The sequence below is a fragment of the Magallana gigas genome, chromosome 2 (genome assembly GCF_963853765.1).
Source record: "Magallana gigas chromosome 2, xbMagGiga1.1, whole genome shotgun sequence".
NCBI classification, from domain to species: Eukaryota; Metazoa; Mollusca; class Bivalvia; order Ostreida; family Ostreidae; genus Magallana; species Magallana gigas.
In genome coordinates, this window is record NC_088854.1 from 44,742,244 (window position 1) to 44,769,925 (window position 27,682).

Consider the following 27,682-nt stretch of genomic DNA (forward strand, 5'->3'; position numbering starts at 1 on the left):
GTTTTAGGTGTATCTCGAAACAAAGTTGGAGAACTGGATTTTAGAGTACATTATGTATCAAACAGAGATCTTCCTTTGTTATAAAATTTCAATAACATCCGAATCTCATCTACCACGGAACTGACGTTTAGAGAGATTTAAATGTAGTTTAAATTCAACAAAGAAAAGAAATCTATTTCAAAGATCACTCAAGGTAAAATCATATTGAGATGCTATTGAAGTGTACGCGATTCATTGAAAGCAATGAATAAAAAAATCAGTGAATTAACTAGCGTCTCCTATAGCAATACCTCAAAACAGATCCATTCTTCGCGCAAGGAAATAAAAGAAAAAGGCAGTATGAGTCGCGAAGACGGTTTAATTATAAAATCGATGAAACGGATATAAGCAAGAGACAAGAAGAATTCAGAATGGCCAAGACAGGACGCGGAGATATAAAAGTGAATGAGAGATTCCTGACGTGTGGTCTGTGCAGCCAGTGGTTCACTCAGCCCCGGACCTTACCCTGCCTCCATTCCTACTGCGAGAACTGTCTGTCCAAGCACATTCATGACTACATTGCCAAGTCCAGCGTCAAAAAGGGGAGTCAAACCGCCCACCCGACGGAGTATGTGTGTCCCACGTGTAACAAGGCCATCAATGTGTCCAAGTTCTCCTCGCAGTCCGCCAAAAACTGGACAACCAAGTTTCCCCTTAACACGTTCCTTATGGATCTACTGGACGTGGAACTCCTGATGAGGGGCGAGAAAACTTGTGGTCCGTGTACACGTAATGGCGACCGATCGGACGTAGTTTCCTGGTGCAAAGAATGCCGGGACGGGCTCTGCAAGAACTGCTCCAAGGTTCATCGTGGAATGCGTGTGTCCATGGACCACACAGTGCTTAGCAAGGAAGAGTTCATGAAGCACGTTTCTCTGCTACAGGAACAACAAGAGCCGTGTCAGAAACATCCGGGCAAGACACTGGACATGTACTGTATGACGGACAGGGAACTCTGTTGTCCGAACTGTGTGGCGGAAGAACACAGGCGCTGTGACCGAGTTGTGTCCGTGATGGACGCGGTCAAGCAGAGCCGTCTGGACAAAACGCCGGAGTTCCTCAAGAAAAACCTTGAGGAATACAACGAGCACATAGAGAAGGTCATCGCATCCAGAACCAACAAGTTGCTGAGCCTGGACGAACAGAAAACCAAGCTTATTGACGAGTTTGCTCAAATTCGCATTAACGTCATAAATATTCTGGACAAAATGGAGAAAGCTATCAAGAAGGAGCTCTCTGACATACATTCTGGGGAAACCAAGGCAATGGAGAAAGAGGTGAGCAAGTCTAGGAAGATACAATCGGCGGTAACAAATGCGCATGAATTGCTGAACGTTACAGAAAACCATGGGTCCGACTCCAACCTCATGAAAACTATTGAAGAGGTCAAGAGGGAATGCCTGTGGTACGAAGAGGAGATGGGTAAACTGAGGAGCAAAATTCAAGACTGTGAGTACGTTTTCGAAATCGACGAGCATATAGAAACATTGCTCAACAAAGTGAAAAAATACGGAGAATTGAAAGTCCGCCACTCGCCCTCAAAACTGCAACCCTTCCCCAACACCGTGACGATTGAAAAGTCGATCGAGCAAGGGAAACAATTCAAGTCTACCCTGTCTTTGAAAGGGCGAAAAGCAGAACTCGCGAAAGCATTTGATGCCAAAATGGAAGATGACATTAAAGACTGTTGGTACACTGGGGCCGCATTCCTTAGCGATGGAAGATTTGTACTGGTGGATCGTTCTAATCGAAAACTGAAGCTATTCAGCAAGAACTACCGGCTTCTGAACAGCATCTTTTTCACAACGAAACCTTGGGATGTGACAGTTGTTGGGGAGAACGAAATCGCCGTGACACTTCCGGAGGAGCACGGGATACAGCTTCTGACCACGGGGGACTCCATTAAAATGTCGGACTACTTTACCACGGAGGAAGCTTGCTTCGGAATCAAGCACGTGCGAGGAAAGTTCTTCGCTCTTTGCTACGACGGAAAGCCTCCGGCATTGAAAGTTATTTCTTCAGACGGAAGGGAACTTGCAGCCATTGGAGTTGATGACGACGGATCTCCGTTATTTTCACGGCCGATATATGTAACGTCAAATAACGCCGGTACCGTGATCTTCGTGTCAGACGAACGCCGAGGTTGTATCACGTGTCTTACGGAAACCTCCGAGCATTGTTACACCTATTCCACAATAGATCTCAGCCATGTAGCAGGAATAACGTTGGATCGTGAAGGCAACCTCTATGTTTGCAGGAACCATGCAAAAAGCGTGCAAGTTGTAACACCCGAGGGAGACCGCATAAAGACCATCGTGTCACGAGAGGAAATTACGTATCCACGTGCTATTGCATACGACGAGAAAGAGGATCGTCTGCTCATAACTCAGGGGGATAAGAGCGTAGTCAAAATATTCCAGTTCGAGTAACTTTCATTAGAAAGCTTATTTCTGTCACATAATCATTCTCATGAAACATGTTATATTTGCCAAACTTGCTTATAATTATCCCTTATCAATTCCGTAAAATAATAAATATATGCATTTTTACGCAATGCTGCTAGTTTATACTACAACTTATTCAGTAGCTGAACATATTGTCATCTTATAACCTTGATTACCCTATCATCTGTAAATGTGAACATTTATATAGGAAGACAATGGACCATTTCATGATAATTTTATTATTCATTATTTTTTCACAATTAAATTAAAAAAAGCATTTTACTGACTTTTTTGTCAATGAGTTATACATGTACATGTAAAACTAAGCACATGTGGAGAGTATATAGTTGACTGACAAGCTTTACCAATTATCATATTCCAAAGTTTAAATTATAAGCAAAAAATTTAAGAGTTTGAAATTCAACTGCTTTAGGCATGTATATTATCCAGTCTTTGTAGAGGGACACTTTTTTGCTGATAAAATAATCCATACTGAGTCTTGCAGATAAAATCTAGGCTTTGGTTCCCACGACTTCATCAATCCATTTTAAGTATGGCGGATTTCCATTGTCAATCTAAAATTACACAAAAACCTTTGGAAGTTGTTGAAAATATCATTATTCATTTAAACCAATGCAACTGACTCAGTTTTTCAAATTCTTCATTCCAAAAATGCAGTCTTGTATATTTTTTATATACTCGTAACTTAATGTTTAGTGTAGACAGAGTAAATTATAACAAATCAAAAGGTTATTTCAATGATGATTGCGATTTAAATATTAATGACAGTCAATATTTGATGTCTAGAATATAATAAGATTTTTTATGTCGAAGGGAGAGTGAGGATGGGGGGGGGGGGGGGGGGGGGACAAATTTACCTTGACACTAATCACCTCTGCAACATCATATGGGTGGTTTTCTCTGTAAAAAAAAAACAACAAACTGAACCAGTAAAAATCAGCTATTTGTTTATGTTCAAGAATCTACATGTACATAATAATTTATAAAATGAACTGCAATGTACATAAAAATTCAACAAAACCTTTTTCATCAAAAACTTGTTGGTCATGTCCAGAAATCTAGGTTAATATATAGGTATAATATACTATGTAAATGGTCTTACTTTGGTTAGTAAGTGTTATAGTCTGTCCCAAGTTATTGCTTCCATCAATTTTTAATGATTTTTAATAAAAATACACATACCTGTGAAAGAAATACAATTGAAATCGATTAAAGGGAATATATCCAAGATATCTTCATTGAACAATTATCCCTTACTCATAAAATTTCACAGGAACGAAAACAATTTTTCTTACGGAGATTTATAATGGGAAATGTTTACATCTTTTCTCCATTCGGAATACACTCAGAATACATCACGCAATTTTTTAACGTTATCATCCGGGCTTATTAATGGCTGATGCAATGCAAAATCTCCGTAGACTTTCAATTTTGGGATGTGTATTGAAACCTGAAACGGAGGAGGGGGCGTTTCAAAACAGATAATCTGGACATTTTTCATATTAGTGGATGAACATAGTTTGAGCACAAAGGTATTTACTATTATTGAAATATCAAGCAAAAAGTGGTGGAAGCAAAAACTCGGGACAGAGTATAACAATTATATGTATTACCTTACATATTTGATGACATCTTCCACTTTACTTGTAGCTGTCTTTATTTTCTATAAAAATAAAAAAAAAAAAACAAATTTTGAAAAAATAGAGAAAATGTTATCTCTATTTTCTAAATCAAACTGCCGTGCTGCTTTATTTTATAAGAGAATGCTAAAATTAATACTTTACCAGAAGAAGCTCTGGGTCTTCATTGATTTTGCCCTCCCATTCATACCTGTAATGGATTTTAAAAACCTGAATTTTCAAGCATTTTAGAAATATATGCCAGGAGTCATTTCAACAAGACATTAAGCATTGGGTAGTTGTTTTCAGAAACATTTGAATGTTTGCAATTCAGCCATGGCTCAAAGAAATCAACATTTATTAGATGTGCCTATAATAAACAGAGTAAATTTCACTTGAAATTATTTTAGATGCATAAACTAGTTATTTACATAATGAAATCCCAAGGTCTTATTTATTACATTAGCGATATCAAAATCTGCTTAGGTTTTTTTTCAGAGTTGGGTAATTGGTGTTTCATACAGGAAAGGACAGTGGCTATCATTGCAAAAAAATAATATAAATTGCTAGAGCAGGTTCTGTATTTTTTTTCTGCAATGCTTGCTATCTTTTTACTTGCATGAGCCATCAAAGGAAGCAATACACTAACGACAACTGTTGTTTTGACTTAAACACTCACACAGATATCAGGCCTGGGATAATGTTGACACAAGCAGCGTGCTTCTCTTTCACCAAACCTCTTTAAAAAAAAAAAAACAAGAATGAACAACAGACATGCAGGCAACTATATAATCACAATGGTCTATATATTTAACATTTGTGTTTATACACATACAATAATGGATTTTGAATAAGTTGTGCTATAGATTAGCCTTTAGAGATAAATTTTGTCATAGCATGCAATACTGTATCTGCCCAATAAAATTATCAAAAAATGAACAAAATGAAATAAGCAGTCTAAATTGGGTGGAAGAGGTCAGTTCATATTTAGTGACTTGGTACATGTATGTTATATCATCCAGCAAATCCAGGGTGTGTACGTATTGTAATGTTATATAGCTTTTTTAAATCTTATGGTTTATATGCATAAAAATGAACTTATTAGAAATTAGAATTTAAAATACCTGTACATTAAACAAGTACATGTAAATAATTCTTAAATCCAGACTCTCCTTGCAAAATTTCTGGGGTAGGAGTTCTTTATCATATCAAAAGAACACTTTCATGAAATTTGCTGTTCTGAGCATTTCCTCAAATAATCAAGGTAGGTAACAATGAGTCAATGACAATAATAGTCAAAATTTCTTCCAAAGGAATTTCTTTTAAAATCAAATTTTCCAAGAAATCAATGTTAGAAATGTCAAAAAATAGATTCATGTAGGTAGAAGAATATGTAAAAGGAAAAAGAGAGGGGAGTGAGGGATCAGGAGAATTTTTTTTCCTACGCTGCCAGCTTCTTTGCTTCTTCCATTTTGTTAATTGTGACAAAGGCCACGGAGTAGCTTCCTTGTTGGCTCATTGTTGACAACGTGCGACGCAGCAATCCAAGGAAAGGTGACATGCACACTCCTAGCAAAATCTACATGTAAAAATTTTAAGTCATCATGAATACAGTTGTCTCTATTGAACTGTTTGTTTATTGCTTTTTCTTTCAATTCTTGGCATTAAAAAAAATTATATGTACATATCATATGTTAATTAATACTAAAGAAATTAACAGTAAAATGGTTCGATTAATCGCTGTACAACATAGTACACATGTGCTTTCCACTCCGACATGCTAATATTCTTTAATAATTCTATTTCATCAATACCGTGCATTCATAAAAATACAACAGTTATAGTGCATACTAATAAATGTTGGCATAACTAATCGGGCAACGTGATCCTTTCTATTAAATTGTCTGTAGTGAGTTATTTTTAAAAGATCTCAGTAAACCGAAAGTAGTTTTTATTTTTTAACAGTTTGCATGTGCTCCGAATCTATACAAGACAGTATTTGCGTCTAAGATTAGCCAGAGACGTCTCTGGGTTAGCTAATAATGGAATTTACTTATTTCATGTATTATCTCTATACTAAGACAATCAAAGCTAAGATGGTCTTACCAAAGATGTGGATATAACAAAGCAGCGCCTTGAAAACTCCAGCTTTAGTTTCACTTTCGGCAGACGGGTACAATGTAGGTCAACAGCTGTTATTTCCGGTTTCGGATTATTCGTTTGTACGGTATTAAAGGTCTCTTTTAAACGCCTCTTTATACAATTTAAAAAAAAAACATTCCTCTTACAAATATGATCATTTTAAAAAAAAATAAGTACAAAACGTTATTCTAGATGTATTTTATTTTGATATACCCGGTATATTGGAACATAGAACATTATTATATTTTGAACACAAATCCTCATGTAAATGTGACGGTCAGACTGGTTCAAATATCTGCACCAGATAGCTCAGTTTGCAGGCAGAGCACTAAATTGACACGAGATTCAGGGAGGGGTGGGTATGGGTCCAGGTATGGTCCGTACCAGCCCCTAAAACTAAGAGGGAAAGGGTGTTAATCACTGAGGGCGATGATGATATAATGGGAGATTAATTTGTGTGATAGTCAGACCAGTTCGAATACCCGCGCCAGATAGCTCTGAGTTAATAGGCATGAGCATCTGACTATATATAGAGATTCAGGGAGCCTGGGTTTGAAATCCAGTCAGGCCCCCTCACCATTTGATCTCCCATCTTGTTACATACTGCGCAAACTCTTTTTCTCCACTCCTAATGCAAACGCTGTCAAATTATAAGCTTAGAAGGAGCACTTGACTGCCTTGCAAAAGGTCTTGTTGTCAATTAAGTCCTAATACAGTCCAACTTAAACTTGAATTGAACATTTAAATAATTGTTATGCAAATAATTTTTGACATAATTAAAATACTTCTATCATAATTCACATTGTAAATTTGTAATACACTTATGCAATAGTTTTATGACCAGTGAATTAAGTTAGTGATCATATGTCATTGTTCATTTTCTGCAGAAATGTCTGCCGACGAGGAGATAGATCATTTGGTTCGCAGTCTTGAGCTGATTCCTCACCCAGAGGGCGGTTACTTTGGTGAACAGTACCGCACCGACCGACAAGTCACCTTCATACAGCCCAACAAGTTTGTTCATCTCAACTCTAAAAATGATACCTTAGCATTCAGTGTTATGACTTTAATAGCATGCAAGACTTGCCGTACTGATAATACCTAAACTGCACATATAAATGTGTGCAATAATTCAATTTGACAAGGTGGTTCCGATTTCTCAATTATTGTCAATATCTCTAGGATCTAATTTTTATAATCTAAAAATAGAATTACTTGCAACTCAATTAGCATATGAATTATATCACAGGAGTCTCATTTTGTAAATTTAGGCCTCCAGGCCTACATTTGTGCTGAAAATTAAAATGGCCGAAATATTTACACAGTCACCCAGTTTAAATTACTCTATGCAGGAGTAATTCATAGGTTTGTGACATCTCATTATTTGATATTTTTTAATTTTTCTGCTCTTTTTACAGGTTTGATGGGCCAAGAGATGGTGGCAGCTGCATTTACTATCTTTTAAAGTCGGGCAAATATGTCTCCTTCCATCTTCCCCTGTTTGACGAGATCTTCCTCTGGCATGCAGGAGGACCAGCAAAGGTCTTCCATCAACTTTCTACAGTACTCTGAGTTGCATTTTAATTTCGGATCAATTTTTTAAAAACTTTTTTTTTTAAATTACTTTTAGATATACACAATAGACAACGAAGGTAAATTAACCCAAAGTATTCTGGGAGATACATTGAAAAATGGTGATTATCGTTACCAAGTAACGGTGCGACACGATACGTGGTATGCTGTGGAACCAATGGAACAAACTCAGTATGTTCTCTTTGGAGCTGTTGTCATTCCAGGTAAATATATACTTATATATATCCAACTGTTCCAAAACAATACCTAACTAGATATTTAGTAATATCCATAACTTTACATTAATATTTCATATTTTATCGGTTCCAGAAAAGATATAGTGTAATCCGAGTGCATTACTGTAGATTCCAAATCATTCGTAAATGCAGGTTATTTTTAACTGCAAATACATGCATTTCAAATTAGCAAGACATTTTTTGCACAAAATTTAAAAGCTTGCATTCATTTATATATGGGAGCACTCCTACATTATTTTACATTTTCTCGTATATATGCACATCTGCATTGCAATTTAATATCCCCTCAAACTACATTTAAAAGTAGGTGTTGCAATCAACAGCTTAAATTTGACAATCAGTATGAATTTCCTTTAAAAAATCTCATTTACATGCCAATATGTATAATTAAATGTGACACAGGCTGGGCATTACAAGACTGGACTCAGGGAAAGAGAGCTGACCTGTTGGAAAAGTTTCCACAGCACGGAGAACTCATAAAAAGGCTGTGTAAAGAATGAGGCTCATTAACATACAACTCGAAGAGGTGCCAACAAAGATTTGTTCCTGTTCAGCTACAAAAAAGTGCCATTAAAGACTTGTCCAGACATTTATTTTTTTTAACATATATACAAACAATGGAAAGTCCTAATATTTTAGCACTATGAAGCAAACAATGTGTTATAAATGTCCATACAAATAAATGCATAGATTTCAATACTGCAGTTCTATTTGTGATAATACATGTACATGTATAACACTTTTGCTAAGGCTCTTAAGTACATTGCAAAACATTGCACCATAAAAAGAAACCAGACAACTATCGGTGCATTATAAACAATCATTAGTACATGTACAACATGTAACAAGTTTTAATTGTTTAAAGAAATAAAGGACAGAGTTAATTCAAGCATTCACCAATTTTGGAGTTGACATATCGATCCTGTTACACATGTTAGCATTTGCAAATCAATTACATGTAATACAATGAATATAAGTGAACCCATTTTAAAAATGTTATAATTTATAAATAATACTGCCTTTGTGACTTAAAACCCTGTGAACAAGATTACAATGGTAAAAGTAAATGTTGATTGTGTCTGCAATGACATATCTATAGGCAAGCACCCTGTATCAGAAGTGGGTATACATGAGATTCTATCGCCTACTAAAATACATGTACATTATATGTACTAAATAAATTCTCTTCCCAACAAAAACATGGCTAATAATATACAATATAGTATATGTACCACAAACTAAGGCATGAGGTCCTGCTGAAGTTAACAGCTAAAAAATAAAAGATTATCAATAAGACAAGAAAAATACTAAAAAGGCCACAATGCATGTCCGTATTTTATGACATGCGTAAAAGGCATAAAAAAACAAACAGTAAGGCTGATAAATGAATAATCTATATAAGGCAGATAATTGAATGTCAGGCCATTTGTTTTATATCACAGCATTTGTAAATTGAGGAACATACAACAAAAACAAGACCATGTTACAGATCATAAGCTATAACTGCATTCAGGTGTTTACATCACAGTCACCACATGCTCTTTCTAACAAAGCATAACTTAACTGCATACCAGTATTTGTAGCAGTAATACACATACATGCAAGAATGCACATGTAAAGGCGTTATTTCATGGTTTCCATATATATCAAAATAAGTAAATATATATTGCAAGGCTTCTGTAATTAGTTGTAATGTGCGTAAAAGGTCACTTTCTCAAAATTATTAATTCAAAAATAAGTGGCAGGGGTCAATTGTAAATAAAAAATAATTGAGGTTTCAAAGACATGAATCCATGTGATGCATGATGATAGAAAAATTATAAGCTGCCTATGACTACGAACTAAAAGTTTTGACCCAAAGTCCCATTTTCAACATATGGACTTTTTCTTTACAGTTGTTTCCCCTTTCTTCTTTCCAGTCCCTTTTTTCTTCCCTTTCTTTCCTTTCTTTTTCTTGGCGACTGATCCTAGCTCTGCCAGTCTAGCTTTCCTTTCTTCTGCCAGTTCCTGTCTGCGAATTATTTCATTTGCCCTATCTGCAAAGGTAATTATACTCAATATAATCAATTTCTCTCTCTCAAACATTTCCTATCGGCATGTTGGTATGTGAAAGGTAAATCCACAGCAATAGGTGAAAAGTTCTGAAGAAATTTTGTGCCTAATCATTCCCCACTGAATTACTATTAGATGTAATCGATTAAATTACGCTTACAAGTAATCAAAAATCTCTTTGATTACAGATTACTGTCAATTACTTGAAAAAGAGTAATCATTACAACCGATTATGATTACTAAATTACGATTACCCCATGCCTGATTACTAATGAATAACATGTACTTCATTTCGGACATACTTAAGTTTTTCTCAGCTAACTTAAACTGTTTGTATTCCACTGGAAGCCAGACCTTAGGATGACTTAGCAAACTGAAATATCAGAATCATTAGAAAGTTAATATAAGTTTTCAATGCATAGACAAGACAATCGATTTTAATAGGCAAACACTTTTAAAATGCTGTTGCCAGTCACACATACCTTGCTGAGGTAGATCTAGGTAACTTGTTCTCGATGTCATAATACAAAGTTTTTCCAGATGGTGGATAAAGAGCTCTAAAAACAAATAACAGTACATGATTATTAAGTTTTCTTGTAAAAGTAAAAGACAGTCTGAAGGTTAATGTCCATGAAAATATATAAATATAAATCATGCATTTTTGTCTCAATTATCAAGACTGACCTCTCTAGTGTTTCTGGTCTAATGTACACATTGTCAGAAGCGAGTCGTTCATGAATAAGATGAGCCTCAATTTCATTCTCGGTGACCACATCCTAAAAGGCATAGACAGATTATGACATTCAATACGGCAAACTAACACTCACCACCAAATTTACAAATGTATAAAAATTTGAAAAATATGTATGGGAGGTCAATTTAATTTATGAAATATCAAAACTTGGAACTTACATCATCTGGAATTTTGGAGTGGATGTAGAGAGGCTTGGTGTATCTCACTTTGGGCTCTGATGACACCCTTCTGATGGGAGCAGAGCGCACTCGACTCCGGGAGTAGGAGGCATAATGTCCTGTACATTAAGGAGACGATTAAACTAACTTAAATTTTGTACTATATACATGTACTTTAACAAATGTTAGAGCTATGATCTAAGAGCTGACCACTAAAAACAACATCAAGGTGTATAAAAGGTCAGTTTAATTAAATTGAACCTCAGAGGGTCTGTCAAAAGTATTAACAGCTAGAATTTTGTCAATCAGGCAAATTACCGGTAACACCTTTATTTAATAAATAAACCTCTAAGATATAACCCAGTGGTTTAATTGTAAACTTACTTGTGTTGTCTGATAGCTTAGCATTGACCTGGGTTTCCGCCATTTTCAGCACCATTCGGTTGACCTTATTTTCTTTTGAACTAATTAGGAAAAACACAACAGTTTTCATTAATTAAACAAAGCTTTAAAAATATTATTACAACAATGACATTAGAACCATCTTCTGGTACTTCATTTAATTAAATATGACACATAATTCACATTAACCAACAATGTTTATATTACCTCTCTGTCTTCTCTGAATGTTGACATTTCCCACTAACAAGTGTTTCTACGTCCTCATAGTTTTTCTTTGTCTAAAATTAAAATTAATACATGTACGGGTATATAAATGCTAATAATAGAGAACTAAACATAAATACATGTATTTTAAAATTAATTTTCTGTTGTACATGTGTAACTCTATCGTTTACCTTTCTGCTGACTGTCTTTGGTTTGCCGGCTGATGATGGAGTGTTTGTTTCAATCACCTTTTCTGCCTCACTAGGTGTATTATCTGTGACCTCTGAGACATCAACATTCGTCTCCTCCTCAGTCAAAGCCACTTCTGGTTCCTCAAGTTTTAAGTGCTCATTCTCAGGGACCAGTGGTTTGGATGACAGAGAAGCCAAGTTATTTCTGCGTAGATGTTTGTTTATGAGGTTTTCTATCTCTTTTTCCTTTTCACTTAAAACAGGTTTCGTATCAATGGAGATATTTTGATTCTCCTGAGCTCCTTCATTTCTTTTGTTTTCCTCTTTTTCCAAGAACTCTAGAGCCTTTCTTTGACTTGGTGCAGAAAGGGGTCTTCGCAGCATCTGAAATAAAGAAAATCTAATGGAATTTACTGTGTCATTGTCAACACTAATTTTACACTAATGTCATGACTACGTTAGACATAACCTACCCTCTTTGCACCAGTTTTTTCTGCGTGTGCTGTCACATGTGCACCTTTTGTGAAAGAATGCTCCATGTCAGTATTGGATTTGGTTTTCTGAATCTGAAAATTAATACAATTTAATTTTAGCAGATATTTGTACCTGTGAAAAGTAATCTTTATATAATATTTTACGGTAAATTCTTGAAAAATAATATTCATTATTTTATATTGATGACTATAACCATGTAAACCAATTAATAACTAACATTCTACCAAAATATACTCTCCTTCATACATGTATATCTTGTAAGGAAACATAAAAGAAAAGGGGGCAGGCCATATTACTCATTTAACACTTCAATCTTTATACTGAGGAAAAACTTAACAAACCATTGCACTTCTTGGTCTGTTCGCTGGCCTGTCCTTGGGGGTCAGATGAGGGGGGTGCTCACTGGACAGCCTGGCCCTAAGTCTGCCTCCTTCCTCTAGACCAACGAATCTCTCTTTGTCTCGACTCTTCAACAGAGCACTGTTATCAATCACACTCTTAATGGAAGTCTCTTTGGGCTTGCATTCATCAAACTCGATGGTCTTGGTTGTCTTGTACACATGAGAAGATGATGGAGGAGAGACTTCGCGGACATGACTCTGTACTGAGGCTGACTTCCGTGATAATTCGTAGTAGTTCTTCGGGGGATCTGATACACACTTTGTTGGCATCCAAGACTCGAGTTTGTCAGGCGTGATTTTGTCTCCACTTCCATCTTCCAGTTTTCTATCTTCTTCATCTTCACTTTCTGATTGTACTGTCTGCACCATTGTGATCACATCTTTTTCTGAATGCTTTTTTTTGGACTTTGATTTAGACGTTTTCTTTGCATCTTCCATATCACTATAAGCAACAGTAACCATGGCAACTGGCGTGGACGGCTTGTTTGCAGATTTGGGTCTTTCCTGGGTCAGTCTTTTTTCACATTTAGTGTCATGAACTTCGGTTCTATTCTTCAAAACAGAACTCAAAGGTCTTAGCTTTTTTGTGTAGCTCTGTTGACTAGATTTAACTTCTGCAGTGTGTTTGTTACCATGATTACTCTCAGCTAGTTGACTCTTGGTTGGACCTGTACTTCTGACTGATAAAAATGACTGAAGTTCATCATCCTTTGGTGAAATATGCTTTTTCTTTGTATGAAAATCCAAATCTGCTACTTTGTAGCCTAAGTTTCTTGGAGTTATATCAATTGTCACATTCTTATCTTCTCTAAACTTAACTGAGGTTTTTTCTGTTGGAACAACAAAGGGTAAACTTTCCTCATGATGAAGATCTGCCAACTCCTCATCCCAATCATCTTCTAAATCATCATTTTCATCATCATCAACCAAATCAAACTTAACTGAGACAGTATTTTGCTCTTCAGGAATTGTAACAGCTGTGATATCATCCTCTTGATTGCTGGCCTGTAGAGGACCACTTGATGGATAGTGAGTGGTACTGTGTGTATAGTTAAATCCAGCAGGTGATGGTGCATGCATTTCTGCCTTGGACAGAAGTCTGCAATTTTTAAAGAAAGCCTTTCATAAATCAAAATGAAATATCAATTATATATTTCTACCCTCTACACTCTTATCTACAAGGAATGAACTGTAATCATATATTTTTCTTTATTTTTCAAACTTCTGTTCATATATATATTTTTTTTTTCAAACTTTTGTTTTGTACAGTACAGGATACATAAATTTGTTTACCTTTCTGTGTCTAGATCGCTGTCTTCCTCATCATAATCATCTTCCATCCTGGGAAGTGAAAAATGAATCAACTCGGGGGAGGGGGGTTTGGGCGGCTCTGGGGTCTTGAGCTCATTTCTGTCTTGATCACCCAGCACTGAGTCTCCATGATCAAATCTATCAACAGGAAAACATCAAATATGGAATAACTACCCATATAATCCATAGAAAGTAAATGTCAAAAATCATTAAATTATTCGACTTTGAAGAATATATTCAGCCAGTGAATAAGGAGAACATACTCTGAGGGAATAGGAGTGCCTGCAGGTACTAGTGGGGTAGAACTCCAAGAGGTTGTTTTGTCATTGGGTATATCTAAGATAAATTTTTAAAACATGCTTATAATGGCATAAAATTCAATGATGACACTTGAATGCATAAATGTACCAAAACAAGAAAGTCATTACAACTCAAATCATAAATAACAAGAGATTCATTACAACTTAAATCATAAATACCTACCTGTTTGAAAATCATCAGCAAATTTAAGACCAGCTGGTGGTCCCACCCACCCAGTGGAGGTGTGGGGGACAAACTTTGGGGGCCTCCCTGTGGGGTCCACTCGAGCTCCCTTTACTGCAATATTGAAATCCTATACTCTTACTAAATATTCATATTTATCAGCATTTCATGCAAACCAATGACAATAATTCAATAGTGAAAAGATACAAGAGAAAGAACCAGGAATGGCCAGCTAACTGTCTCACACACTGATAAATTCTTAAAGCTTAATCCTTATTATGAACGTAGGGAAACTGCCAAATATATCATTGGGCATAAGATAAAATGGTCATTACCAAAAAAAATATTTTTTTAATATAATTCTATGTTAATTAACTGATAAATGTACATGATAATTGGATCAAAACACCAATAAAACAACATAAATTATACCTGATCTTCCCTATTTACAGTAAACAACTGAACATGAGAAGAATTTCATACATTACTTGTACCTTATATTTCATGACTACATAAATTCTAAACTCAAGACCCAAAATAAATAATGATGATGTAAATGATATACATGTATACCTCCAATACTGGGAGCTTTTGGCGGGAGCTGTGACCCTTGGCGACTTCCTGATTCTTTAGCGCTCTGTGGTCGAAGTTTTTTTCCACTTGAGGGACGAGTTCGGCGAGACGATAGTCTCTCATTTGTCTGAGATCTAGCACTATGTTGAGCCAGAAGGTCAGGAATGGATGCATTACTCCCCCTGAATTTTCAAACAGTCCATTAATAAAAAATTACCCCAAAGAAACAACAAATACAAGGAATTTTTTTTTTATCATAACTATTTTACTGCTGAAAACACTCAAGACATGCATTATCTAACATAAAATTTTAAGATATTAAAAAATTTCAATGTATTTGAATTTTAGCCTGAAACTTTGAAATATAGTTCATCAATAACTGACTTAAAAACTATTAAAAACAGACTGGAAAAATTGTGCTTCAAATTACCATGCAATAGCATTTTGCTGGAGTGATAGTGGTGGTGCATTTGGATCAACAGCTAAATCTGTAAAACTCTGGCTCCTCTGTCCTCGCGAGGATAAATTGGTAGCTTTAAGCTCCTTCGGATCATGAATTCCAACATTGTAAATAGAGGTCTTGATTTTGTCCAAATGCTGCAAGGAACTGTGAGTTGAACTCAACCAATTCTGAAAGCATAAATTTGATCTTAATGTACATATCATTGTCTGAACCCTAGAAAATAGATCTCATAGTATCAGTAAACCATTATTTTTATAACGACAGAATAAATGCTGCACAACTGTTAAGAAAAGCAGTGTACACATGGATGATGCATGTTCTATATTCTGTTAAAGATTACAGTGTATACGCAATTCACAGGATAAAATTCATTCCTTGATATCATTCTTGTATCTCAGTATGTTTCTTGACATCATTTGGAATTCTTAATTTATCACTATACTTTCTTTTATCTTTTATTCATATTTTTTTGCAAATTGATATGCTGAATATTGTGCACTTACACAAAACAATCAAAACTATGTACAATATTTCACCTAAGCAACAGAATATCTTAAAAACTTTATTGTTCAATTTAACTTCCATGTCAATAAGATCTCTTGTATTTATCCTTTAAAATCCTATAAAATACCTTATGAAGACAATCTTTCTCCGGCATCATCAACTTGTATATTTAATAGCATCATAACTACTAAGCCAACAAAACTCCACAACAAAATGCAATATGTTACTCTTTGATTCAGACAGTTACAAGTTAAGTCAATATATGCATCATTCAACTGAAATTGCCCATAGTTCACTGCAATACTACAAGTATATACTACAAATGTATACAGTAATGTATCATGTTTTGCAAACCATGTGCATGTATTTAATGCGTCAATTATGCTAGCAAGGGTAAAGTTCAAATTTATCAGAACTGACTGTCATGCATTTACTTTAGAGAATTATGTTTTATCATTAAGGTCAGATGACACGTTCATCTATTTTACATAACTTTTTCCAGGAATTTGTTGCTGGTTTACTACTATTTTGACAAGCTCTCTTGCAAAAAATTAGGGTACCTTACCAGGCATTTCTGCAAAATACTAGAGTATGCAATTTCCTATATAATCTTCTGAAAAATACACTTGAATTGCTGATATAAAATAAATACACATGCAGCACAGCAAAATTCACTATATTGGAACTCTATCTCGGCCGGGGCGGGGCTTTGAACTCACGACCTCTATAACCTATACGCTTCTGGCAGTGAGCGGCCACAGTTCTAACCACTCGGCCATCTAGTCACATAACAACATCCAATTAAATTTAATCATTTTTAAAATAATTATAAAATTAATATTTTTTATTGGAACTTTTTATTACGAGGAGATACAAAAAAGATTCTCGAGGTACGTGTCGTCTGACCTTAAGGGGAAAATATACATTAACATCATTTTATCTAACCAAAAAAACCCCAAAACAACCATGCAATGAGAACCAATTTACTAAAACATGAAATAATCATAAATCACATTTATACATGTAAGACTCCAAGTCCGATTGTCACCTCAAAGTCTGATGGTTAAACCATAGTCAGATGGTCATGCCAAAGGCTGATGGTCTGCACCAAAATCTGATGGTATGTTGCCAATATGGATGCTAAAGTCCAATGGTGAGGGAATAACAACTTCTGTGATGTCATATCATGATGACATCATAGTGTACGTCTTACATGTATTCAAAATCAACAAAATGGCAATGGTACTTCATTCTAATAGGCCTAGTATAGTTTTTTGTGATGCATACATGCATACCATATGCATAACGCAAACAATTTTTGTGCCTAATGAGTTTAATTAAACCTATCAGACTTTGGCGTGTCACACCATCGAACTCTGGTGACAGCACCCAACCATCCGACTTTAGCGTGTCACATCATCGGGGTTTGGAGTGACCATGGACTTTAGAGTCCCATCACTAGATATGTATAAGCCCTTTCAGATCTAATTCCTTAGGATTCAAATCTGTAAACATCATAAAGCAAGAAGCAATAAATATTGTATTTTTCAAAAGTCAATTCTGGCTTAACGTTATATCAATAAATATACCAACAAGCAGAATTATATTCTCCCTGAAGTTTTAAGATATGTATAGCATATTTACATATGATAATTGATATTGGTATTTGTAGCATGATAGAAACTCCTAGCGGTTTCTACTTCAGTTCAAATGCATTTATTGATGTTTATCTATGTCTATAAAAACCACAACACATAAACTAAATGATAAATCACCTCTTTTTCAATATCTTTCATAATTAAAATTCTAATTAAGTGACCCCTGAAAACAGATAAATTGTAGAAAGTGAACAAATTAGTTAACTATTTTAAATTAACAATGTATTACCGGTGTTGATATGATGTCAATATTATTATAACCATATTTAAATTTACTCTCTCACAAGCAAATTATCAAAATGTGTTTTAAAGTAATTATTTTCACAAAACAAACCTTTGAAGCAATAGCTCTTATTTCGTTGCATTGATTTTCAAGCTCTTCGTCAAGCAAAAGAGGCTCTGGAAACTCCATCCTTCTATTATCATGTTGGAACACCTTCTACAATGTGCGAGACAGAAGCCATGATAGTTTACATTGACTCCCAACTTACTTGTGTTAAAATGATTTTCATTCGTCAATATAGAAAATGTAGCCAATCGCTGTAAAGCTTTAATATGGATGTTTGGCCATGCGCGGTTCTCCTTAGCAATTTTTGTAAACAAATATGGCTGCGGCCATGCAAAAAGAAAAAGACTACGACTACAATGTATAAGATCATTTTTGACACGGTAAATGAAAAAAAATATGGCTCAGAATTATTCTGATAACTTTTATGTAATGATATATATATATGCATCTTATTTACAAAGACCATCTCCAGTACGTAGATGTGAAAGAACAGTGCTTCCAATTTTTTAATCTATAGTGTGCTTACAATTATTCGATAAAATCATACGGCCAATAACATTTGAATAGTGTGTATGTCAGTAACTATTAGCTAAACATCATTAGACATTGTCTCTTAATTTGAGATTTGAACCTCTGTCCCTCTTTTATGTGGCTTGACACCATTTAGGATCTACGTACTAGACTAACAATCTAATGACAAGAGATTTTGTTGTTCTGTTACCCATCTTTATAGAAAAATTCTGTGTTATTGGCCACTGGAATACTTTAAATCCATCCCATACAAGGTTATACAATACTATTAACTCATTCACAGTAACTGTTGAAGGTCAAACTAATTTAGACATACCCAGTACTTTTTGTGGATAATGATATTTTATACATATCTTACATTCAATATTGTTTATTGATAAAATGTATTCATAGGTATTTTCACAATAAAGTTGCTATTGCTGCATTAGAAATGTGGGTTATAAACATTGTATTGGTTATATATTTTGCAGTGATTATCACTGTTGAAAAAGGGTCAAAGAATGGCAGATTCAACAGGCAATTCTCCCGAGAAGGAGTTACTGGATGATAAAAATGAAACAGAAGAACAAGAAGGCCAGGGAGAGCAGCTCTCAAGAGACGACACCATGGCATCCGAACAAAATGAACCAAATCCATTTGAAATAACCTTGTCAGAATTCAAACCACATCCGAGATTGATCAATGTGCACCAGTTCTATCCCTCGTTGGAACACCAGTTCCATAAATCGCCCTCAAGGTTTGAGGAGGAACAGAATAAAAGGACTGAGCAAGCGATGAAAGAGATTGTAGAGGAATCATCTACATTTGCTTTGACAGATAATGAGGGAACAATGGCTACTACGGATATGGAAACTACCCAAGATTCCTTGCAAATCCGCAGTAAAGGGGAGAGCACTGATTTAACAGATGAAGATTCAAACAATTCTGGGGAACAGGTAATGACAACTGTTATTACTTAAATCATTATTTATTCCTCATAACCAAAGAATCAAAGAAAGAAGAGGAAGCCAACTTGTCTTATTTTTTTTCTGATTTTTAAAAGAACAAATCAAATTAAGATCAAACATTTTAATGACTTCTGAATATTGCAGAGAATAAATGAAGTACCAGGCATTATTCTAAGATCAGTATATGGGGTAAGATGTCCCTCCCCATGCACAATAAATGTTTATTTGCAATGTGCATACAATTAAATTCACTTTTGATTGACTTGATTGAATGTTAAAAGAGTGATTGTAAATAATAATGTGTCTGTACATGTACCAGTATATATGTTCTACTGTATACAGAGTTATTTTTGCCCATGTAAATTTCGCCCTTTACATTTGTAAGCTTTTTCGCCTTAAATTCGCCCAGATTCAGTTGTGTTAACAGAGATATTATTTGCAACATAGAATTCGCCCAGTCTTAAATTCGCCCTCTGACAACGAGGGCGAAAGGGGCAAAAATAAAACAGGGGCGAATATTTCCCTGTATACAGTATATTTATTCTTTATTTATAAATATTTATAGCCTAGAGATGACATCTATAGAAAATTTAACACTATATCAAATAAAATTAATGTTAAATGATCATTGAAGTACTGTTGATATTATCTTATATTTAAACTCGGCATGAATTCATCCTATTAAGTACATGTACTAAGAAATGTTTGTGAATGTATATTTTTCCCTTTTAGATGGTCTTAGGAGATTTTATTTTATACGTGTAATTTTATTGAGGCATTTTGTAAAACATTGCTCATACATGGTTATAGCCATTGTATATAAAGGGCATTGTCCAATTGTAAATCCAGATAGTGCATGACTATTGAATGCACCTACATAAAAATTGCTTTAATACAGTAAAACTCGTTTAGTACGAACACGGATATTGCGAATTCACGGATAAAGCGAAGTCATCCTGGATCCCCAGCTATGTAAATTTAATGAATTTCTTATACGGTTATAACGAATTACGGATATAACGAAGTAATTTCTTAGGTCCCAGTGACTTCGTTATAACCGAGTTTTGCTGTACATATGCTAAAGGATATCCAGTATTTAGCTATCATCTTTTCATTAGCTTTGTTTTTAACTTGGAATATGTCTCACATATCAGATATATGAGATACCATGGATGTATATATATCAATAGAATCATTATTAAGTGAAAAAAAAAATCAATGGACATGTAATCAGTAAACATAACAACTTTTCTCCTTTTTTTGCAGAAAAATGAGGGACTTTTTAGCACTGCAGTTAGTGAAGAGACAATACAAAAAGCAAAACAAAAGGGAAAAAGCATTTTCCAAACAGAGGAGTGGGGAGCTGTGGCCCAGTATTCTCCAGGGATGCAGGAAATTGTGGACCAGAGAGCACTGGAACAGTAAGTTGTCTTACTAACCCTTTAGATATATTCCAGTACTGGTATGTACCAGTATACTGGTATTTATGCGAAGAAACTTTACAATACTCAGAATTGGTAACTTTTGTTAATTGCAGTTTCAATGAGGCCATGAAAGCAAAAGAGGAAGGAAAATTTGAGCAAGTTTTAAAAAGTCTCTCTAAAGCCATGGGGCTCCGTACAGATTCTTTGTATTATGTGGAGAGAGCGGAGGCTTTTATACAACTATGTGACTTTCAGTCAGCCATTTTAAACTACAAAAAAGCTTGCCTAATGGAGCCAGATAGTGCTGAGTACTATGCCCGTCTGGCTTTCCTGTATTATTTCATGGGACAGACCCTCTTTGATCAGAGGCTTTACCCCGAGGCCTTAGAGTCTTTTGCAAGAGCAGCTGAAATGAACCCTGACAACACAGGCTACCATATTAGAAGGTACTAGTATAATAAATGGCTCTTTATGAAAAGTAAAGCTAAAGGCCATAAAGTTTCTCAGGCCAAATATTCAAAAATATAATGCAGCAGATTATTGCAATTTTCAAAAAGGGGAATAACTCAATATTTGTCTTTATTTTACAAATTCAGTTAAATATATTTCCCTTATCAACATTGTAATAAAATTAATCAAATCTGATACAACACAGCATTGTCTATCATTATTAACATTCAGAGCCATACCCGGTAGATTGAATTTTGACTGTTTGTTGTAGTATGACATGTCTAGCAGCTCTACAGAGACACGGAGAATGCCTGGCCTTAGTCAACAAAAGATTGGAGACCGACAATGAAAACCCAGACTTGTACATCATGAGAGCAAGGCTACATGAGATGTTTAGAAATGTAAGGAATTTGATTTTTACACTATTATGTATCTTATAAATCAACAAATACTAATGTGGTTTCTATCAAAATTAGTGTCGCAACCAGGTTATTCATGATATTCTGTAGGTTACCGGTACTTATTTTTGCGAGTACTTAATTCCCCAATTCAACCAGTTTGCATCAAATTGGGAGAATATAAAATGGCAAACACCAAATTGTTAGCATAGTTTAATTTAGTTTACATGTCTTCGAAAAATAAAAGCGAGATTTTAAATTCGGTTAGATGTGCTTCTCGCAATTTTATGTTGATATTAATCCCTTGCATTTCATTAGGAATATACAGTATAATATTTACCGGTACACTTGCAAATGTTTTCCCTTATATAACACTGTTTGAGCAATCCGCTGTTATTTCTGCATAACATCATTATGAGTCAAGAGGTCAAAGTAGCGCATGAATAATATAGGCCACTACTTTTTCTATGAACACAAACTAATCGACTTATGCTGAAACACACCTATTAGATATCGTAATGAAAACATAATTTAGGCATAAAAAATAAACGTATTTGTATTTTGTTATACGAAGTTTTATTCATTCATTCTCATAAAAAATATAACATTAATTGTGGGGGTAAATGATTCATGTTAGATAACACGTTAGGCATGTAAACAGAATGTTTATGGTTCGACATCGTAACGAGGCGTTCTTGAAAATTACAATGGTAATTTGTCAAAGGAGTTAATTCAGTTAAAATTCATTTCTGATTTTATTACAAGCCTCGGTCAAAATTGCAAACGTAATATTACAGACCTTTCGTGTGTAGTACATTCACGGATCACGGTCAAATTTAACTCCTTGTGTTTTCTGTCCGATTTGTTCCGTAAAAAGATCATCGAAGTTAAAATCCCTTTCCTCTATAATGTCGGAGGAAATCACTATGCTCTTGAATCTGATTCTGCGATAGATTTCCCCCTGAAAATGCCTAAGTATACTCTAACTCAACTTTCAATCGCTTGTTTTTAAATTTCTAACCGCTCTGCGACTTCAACACAGGTGGTACTATTCTTCCAAGCTTTAATCAGTTTTTTCAATTGTACAAGTGAATTTTCTTTTCTGTTTCCCTTTTTAATGATAAAAAAGTGTTGTCTCCTCAAAAGTAGTGTCATATTCATTTATCACAATAATCAAATGCTTGCAACATTGTTGCACTATTTTTTGTTACGTCATTTTAATCGAAGCGGCTTTCTAGGTCATCACAAAAGAGGAAGTATGGAGCATTGTTAGTGTCATAATTTGCAACAAATGTAAATATAAGAAATAAGGTATCATTTTTGGATGTCTATCGGGATATAGATACGGGTTGGTACGTGATCAAATCTTCCATAAAGCCCTTCGGGCTTTATGGGATTTGATCACGTGACCAACCCGTATCTATATCCCGATAGACATCCAAAAATGATATCTTTTTTCTTAAATAATATGATATACTGTGTCCTTTCTCACACAGACAACCCTCTGTTATTATGACATCAAAGATGCTCTACAAGTTGATCCGGATCACCAAGAGGCCAAGGCCATGATGGTCAAGATGGAAAAGCGAGCTCAGGACAACAAGCGAGAGGCCATGCAGCTAAATCTGATGGGAAAGCATAGAGAGGCCCTGCAAAAAATCTCTATAGCCATAGACACAGACCCCATTATTGCAGACTTCCATGTGTTAAGGTATGAAGTTGTTTTGAGAAAAACCACATCAGCAGATACATGCCCCATTGTTTTCTCATCTGGGCTGGATTTGGCCAGTGTTATTAGGACTACCACACCCACCTTCCAATTTTCCTATTGTTTAAACAAAAAGGGGGATGGTTCTATTTAGACTGATTAATCTAGAATATTTGGACTAATACCTTCACTGATGAAGGTAAAAATCTACCGTTAGATGTTTCATGCTAGCAATATACCTGTTTGAATCTTGCCAAGATTAAACTCGGTGGAGTACGTATGTTGCTTACCAGCTTAGAACTTTAAAATCTAAGACAGAATCATGCAATACCACCCAACTGAAATTAACACTGTCTATTTTATTTTAGTAGACAAAGCTACATAATCTTTGCTTCTGTTTCCCTTATCTAGAGGATCACTGCATCGGAGATTAGGGGATTACAATGCTGCTATAGATGACTTCCTTTTGGCCCTTGATAAGTGTGAGCACAATGAAGAGTCCCCGGTCTACATTGACTCCCAGAGACAACTACTGCTGACTTACAATGACTTTGCTGTGGAATGCTTCACCAAGGACTTCTACGAAGAGGCCATAATTCTACTAAATAAGGCAATAAAGGGAGAGAAACGAGAGAAGGGGTTGTACATTAACAGAGGAGGTGTGTATATGTAATATTTATCACTGGTTTTAAATCCAGTCATGAGGAGGAATGATTAACATGCCAATAACTCCACTGTGATCAACATGCTAATATAACTTCATTGTTTTTCTTTCCAGATTGTTTCTTCCGCCAAAATGACTTTAACTTTGCCCTTCAGGACTATTCCCAAGCTTTGGAGCTGGATCCAGATGATGAGAATATCAAAGCTCGCATTTCTGTGATTTATAACGAGTTTGGCGTAACTGCCTATCAGGATAAAAACTTCCCGGTAATCCTTGTTCTCATGTTTATGGTACATGTACATGTAATATTATAAGTACAGTTTCTGATATCATCATGGGAACAGTTAAGCTTATTTACAAAAAAAGTCATAAGGAATTTTAAAATATACGTATACGGTACATGTTCCATGGTTTTAAATTGTTATCTGTATGTAGATGATAAATTCTCCTGCAAAGTATGAAGACTAGTACCTGGGTATAAAAATAGTTTGTAAAATTGATAATGGTGCAAGATAGTTTGATTAGGATTGGCATGAATGATAATGGTTTACATTTTGAGGAAAAATGTCAATGTTTTCATGAAATTAAGATATACACAGTCACGGTACTAGTAGTAATCAGCCTAGATGGCAGTCGAGCATCATGCTCAGGTGAGCAATACGGCACATGGGTGCTCTTATAATAAATATATATCAGTATATATATATTGCAGAAGTCTTTGTTCTGGCTATGATAATAATATTCTTAATTTTAGAACTAAAATAAGGCCTATTTGAATCATTAACCCCCAAAATTTGATATTTACTGGTACATGAATGGATCCCAAAGTGTGTGTCCCACCCTTAATTAATAGAGTGACGAACATTGATCACATTTGTTGGTTGATTTATTTTTAAGGAGGCAGATACCAAACTTACACAGGCTATCCAGTACAACCCGAAAGTTGGTCAATATTATATTACAAGATCAAGATGTCGGTACATGATGGAGGTAAAAGTTGTCCATAAGTTTAGTTAAATTAATTGATAAAAGCAATTCTAACAATATATTTACCGGTACAAGTTTTTTATAATGTTCCATTGAATTCTTTTGGAATTTTTTGTTTCTCTCTTTAAATCATTTTTTTTTTAAAATTAATATATATACCAGTAAGTGAAATAGTCCAGTTTACACAAAGAGGAGGTTGTTTGTAGAATATTCACAGTGCCAGACTGGATCTGATTATGGGGCTCTTGCTGGACCCGACCAACGAGGATGTCATCTCCATCTTGTCCCGCCTGTTCCCCGGGAAGTCCATTGGTGATGTCGTCAACAGTAGAGCTGCTGATCCCGCGAAACTAGCCGTCCGAGCAATACTCAACATTCAACCTCAGCGACCTCAGGCCAAAGTCACTCACGATGCATTCACAGAAAGGTGAGATTCAGATTTTAATACAGACTCATTGGTGCTATTCTTATTTTTGCAAGATTTAAGAAAAGGTTTAAATTTCTATACAGTATTGTTTCACTTGCTGGGTCTATTTTAGTTCATATTTTCAAAATCAATGAATATGTTTAAAAACATTATCCCATTGAATTTCTCTTATGTAATACAAGTACTACATAAAAGATTACAAGCACAACACACATAAAGCTACTGGTACATGTTTTGAACAGGAAACAATATTCTTCCTTTAAACATGCATTATTTATGTGATCATGCAGGTTACATTCAGTTTAAGGGTTAACCAGACCAGTCACACTAGATGTCACACACTCATCTCAAATCCATGCAATTATGGGCAGCCACTGCTAGTTTTAAATACTAAATGTATCTCCTTTTATTGTTTAAAACTTTTGTTTCATGGTAAATACACACACAATTTATGTTGGTAAAAATCCACATTTTCACTTTTGCCAATTTTATTGGTTTGAGAAATTAACAATCCTTTAAATCATGTCTGTTAATTATTGTATCTTAAAGTCAAACAAAATTCACCCATTATATACTTTTTTCATTATCTGTACATTATTATCTAGTTTTTGTGATTTTAAAGAGAAGGTACCATAGTTTATGCTTCAATACCATTAGAGTAATTGAAGATGTAGGGAACTGATTTTTCATTACCGGTACTTTAAAACACTGCCTACAATCTCTGATTTTGATCCTTTTTTGTATCTTCCTTCAAAAAGTGTTCATGTGTTTCATTGTTTGGATTTAGTGGAGTCCTGGACAGTCATGCCTCGCGCTCCTTCCCTCCTAAATCAGCCCAGACCACATGGAGTCAGGCAGCTACTGACGTGTCAACAGTGGACGACTCCCTCGTCAAGCCAGGGGGCTGCTTCCCTCCCCTTAAAGCCTGTATGAAGGAGAAAGACTTTAATATAAAACTGGCCATCGAGAAAAAACAAGTAAGCTGAAAATTTTAATTACCGGTAGTGCAAGTTTTTTCTCATCAGAATAGGAATTAAACATACTGCACACAAAATCTTTTTATTTTAAATTACTGAATATTGAGGACTGGTAAAATGCTTGATTTATGTTTTTTTCTATTCGAGTTTCCTAAATGCCAAAAATATGCAGTAACAAGAAATGAACTGAAATTGACCTAAAATACTTGAGTAAGAAACCTGTGAACTCTATACAGATTACAGTACAAATACCGGTAATTCTATTTATTTTGTTTTTCAGATTCATGAAGAAGTATCGGTAGCCTTACTTGACAGGAAAAGTTTGCGATACGAGGGGGCCAGAGTCCAACCCTTACCACCCCCAGCCCCCAAACCAAACTCCCAGAAAGCCCCACCTCCCAGGGAGAGATTCATCAAGGATGCATTTGGTGGGAAACAAAAGGTCATGACCTACAATTGGCGAAGGTTCACCATGGGAATAGGTCTCACAGATGTCAAGGACGTTGGATAGTTTAAAAATTCTGTAAACTCATGTTTCCCAGTCGTATTGTACATGTGATTGTGTTTTATTGAGAAAAATATTCAATATATTAGCTTCCATGAAATTTGATATGTTAAGATTTGTTCAGAATTTAATTGACTTTGTATGCATTGATTTACAAGTTTTCACAAGTGTGCGATTTTATGAGCAGTCAATTTATTACACATGTACATTTTTCATAATTAAGTGCTAATATTCGAAGAGGATTACCTTTTGATTGAAGGATTTATTTCCATGATAAAACATTTCCAACATAAGTATTTTGGAGAAAATTACTGATATATTTAGGAAAACTGAATTCAGATCAGTAGCATACATATATGCCAAGTTCAATACTCTACGTGTAGCGGTGTGCCTTCAGCATGACTGTGTAAACATGTTTATGAATAAACTTTAATTTTTTAACATGGTCTGTATGTATATGAATTAATTTATAAAAGGCTGGGCGTTTTGTTTGTTATCATGTTGGTGCTGTTGAAGCATTTGCTATCATGACTTCTCACAAGTTTGTTTTTGTTATTTTATTTGTCAACGAGTCCTGTAATATTTGTAATAATTAAAATAATAGAAAATACATGCACTAGCTGTCATATTTT

At 35.0% G+C, this 27,682-nt stretch overlaps 5 protein-coding genes across 10 annotated transcripts; 3 read left to right on the forward strand and 2 right to left on the reverse strand.

The window, feature by feature from the left end:
- The first annotated feature begins 50 nt into the window (after positions 1 to 50).
- On the forward strand, positions 51 to 3,010 carry LOC105343998 (tripartite motif-containing protein 2). Its single transcript, XM_011451542.4, has one exon. The coding sequence runs from the start codon at positions 411 to 413 to the stop codon at positions 2,466 to 2,468; it is 2,058 nt and encodes a 685-aa protein (XP_011449844.2). The 5' UTR covers positions 51 to 410; the 3' UTR covers positions 2,469 to 3,010.
- Positions 2,705 to 6,383, reverse strand: LOC105344000 (protein CutA homolog). Its single transcript, XM_011451547.4, has 7 exons — positions 6,230 to 6,383; positions 5,569 to 5,702; positions 4,803 to 4,862; positions 4,289 to 4,334; positions 4,118 to 4,167; positions 3,362 to 3,404; positions 2,705 to 3,058 (listed from the first exon to the last, which is right to left on the reverse strand). The coding sequence occupies exons 2-7, from the start codon at positions 5,682 to 5,684 to the stop codon at positions 2,996 to 2,998; spliced, it is 378 nt and encodes a 125-aa protein (XP_011449849.3). The 5' UTR covers positions 5,685 to 5,702; positions 6,230 to 6,383; the 3' UTR covers positions 2,705 to 2,995.
- LOC105343999 (uncharacterized) lies at positions 6,199 to 8,791 on the forward strand. 3 transcript variants are annotated; one of them, XM_011451545.4, is made up of 5 exons: positions 6,199 to 6,350; positions 7,153 to 7,279; positions 7,684 to 7,807; positions 7,896 to 8,061; positions 8,497 to 8,791. In XM_011451545.4, exons 2-5 carry the CDS (start codon positions 7,155 to 7,157, stop codon positions 8,592 to 8,594), a joined length of 513 nt encoding a protein of 170 aa, XP_011449847.2. In that variant the 5' UTR covers positions 6,199 to 6,350; positions 7,153 to 7,154; the 3' UTR covers positions 8,595 to 8,791. The 3 variants fall into 3 exon arrangements, with proteins under 3 accessions (XP_011449847.2, XP_011449848.2, XP_011449845.2); XM_011451546.4 differs by having other exon boundaries at positions 6,209 to 6,345; XM_011451543.3 differs by having other exon boundaries at positions 6,222 to 6,359.
- A 152-nt stretch (positions 8,792 to 8,943) lies between these two features.
- Positions 8,944 to 25,428, reverse strand: LOC105344001 (putative leucine-rich repeat-containing protein DDB_G0290503). Of its 3 annotated transcripts, none has more exons than XM_011451548.4 (17): positions 25,301 to 25,428; positions 18,078 to 18,182; positions 15,549 to 15,748; positions 15,119 to 15,300; positions 14,546 to 14,659; positions 14,326 to 14,398; positions 14,045 to 14,200; positions 12,692 to 13,850; positions 12,329 to 12,421; positions 11,856 to 12,239; positions 11,668 to 11,738; positions 11,443 to 11,522; positions 11,059 to 11,177; positions 10,831 to 10,922; positions 10,629 to 10,703; positions 10,449 to 10,519; positions 8,944 to 10,130 (listed from the first exon to the last, which is right to left on the reverse strand). In XM_011451548.4, exons 2-17 carry the CDS (start codon positions 18,153 to 18,155, stop codon positions 9,964 to 9,966), a joined length of 3,114 nt encoding a protein of 1,037 aa, XP_011449850.3. In that variant the 5' UTR covers positions 18,156 to 18,182; positions 25,301 to 25,428; the 3' UTR covers positions 8,944 to 9,963. The 3 variants fall into 3 exon arrangements, with proteins under 3 accessions (XP_011449850.3, XP_065928569.1, XP_065928560.1); XM_066072497.1 differs by lacking the exon at positions 25,301 to 25,428 and adding an exon at positions 17,861 to 17,906 and having other exon boundaries at positions 18,078 to 18,217; XM_066072488.1 differs by lacking the exon at positions 25,301 to 25,428 and having other exon boundaries at positions 18,078 to 18,237.
- LOC105344002 (tetratricopeptide repeat protein 16) lies at positions 18,305 to 27,666 on the forward strand. Of its 2 annotated transcripts, XM_011451549.4 has the most exons (13): positions 18,305 to 18,412; positions 19,034 to 19,498; positions 19,655 to 19,699; positions 20,777 to 20,931; positions 21,048 to 21,380; positions 21,656 to 21,785; positions 23,279 to 23,493; positions 23,902 to 24,149; positions 24,269 to 24,420; positions 25,052 to 25,144; positions 25,348 to 25,568; positions 26,356 to 26,545; positions 26,826 to 27,666. In XM_011451549.4, exons 2-13 carry the CDS (start codon positions 19,064 to 19,066, stop codon positions 27,054 to 27,056), a joined length of 2,448 nt encoding a protein of 815 aa, XP_011449851.2. In that variant the 5' UTR covers positions 18,305 to 18,412; positions 19,034 to 19,063; the 3' UTR covers positions 27,057 to 27,666. The 2 variants fall into 2 exon arrangements, with proteins under 2 accessions (XP_011449851.2, XP_011449852.2); XM_011451550.4 differs by lacking the exon at positions 19,655 to 19,699 and having other exon boundaries at positions 18,306 to 18,412.
- Positions 27,667 to 27,682: the final 16 nt, after the last annotated feature.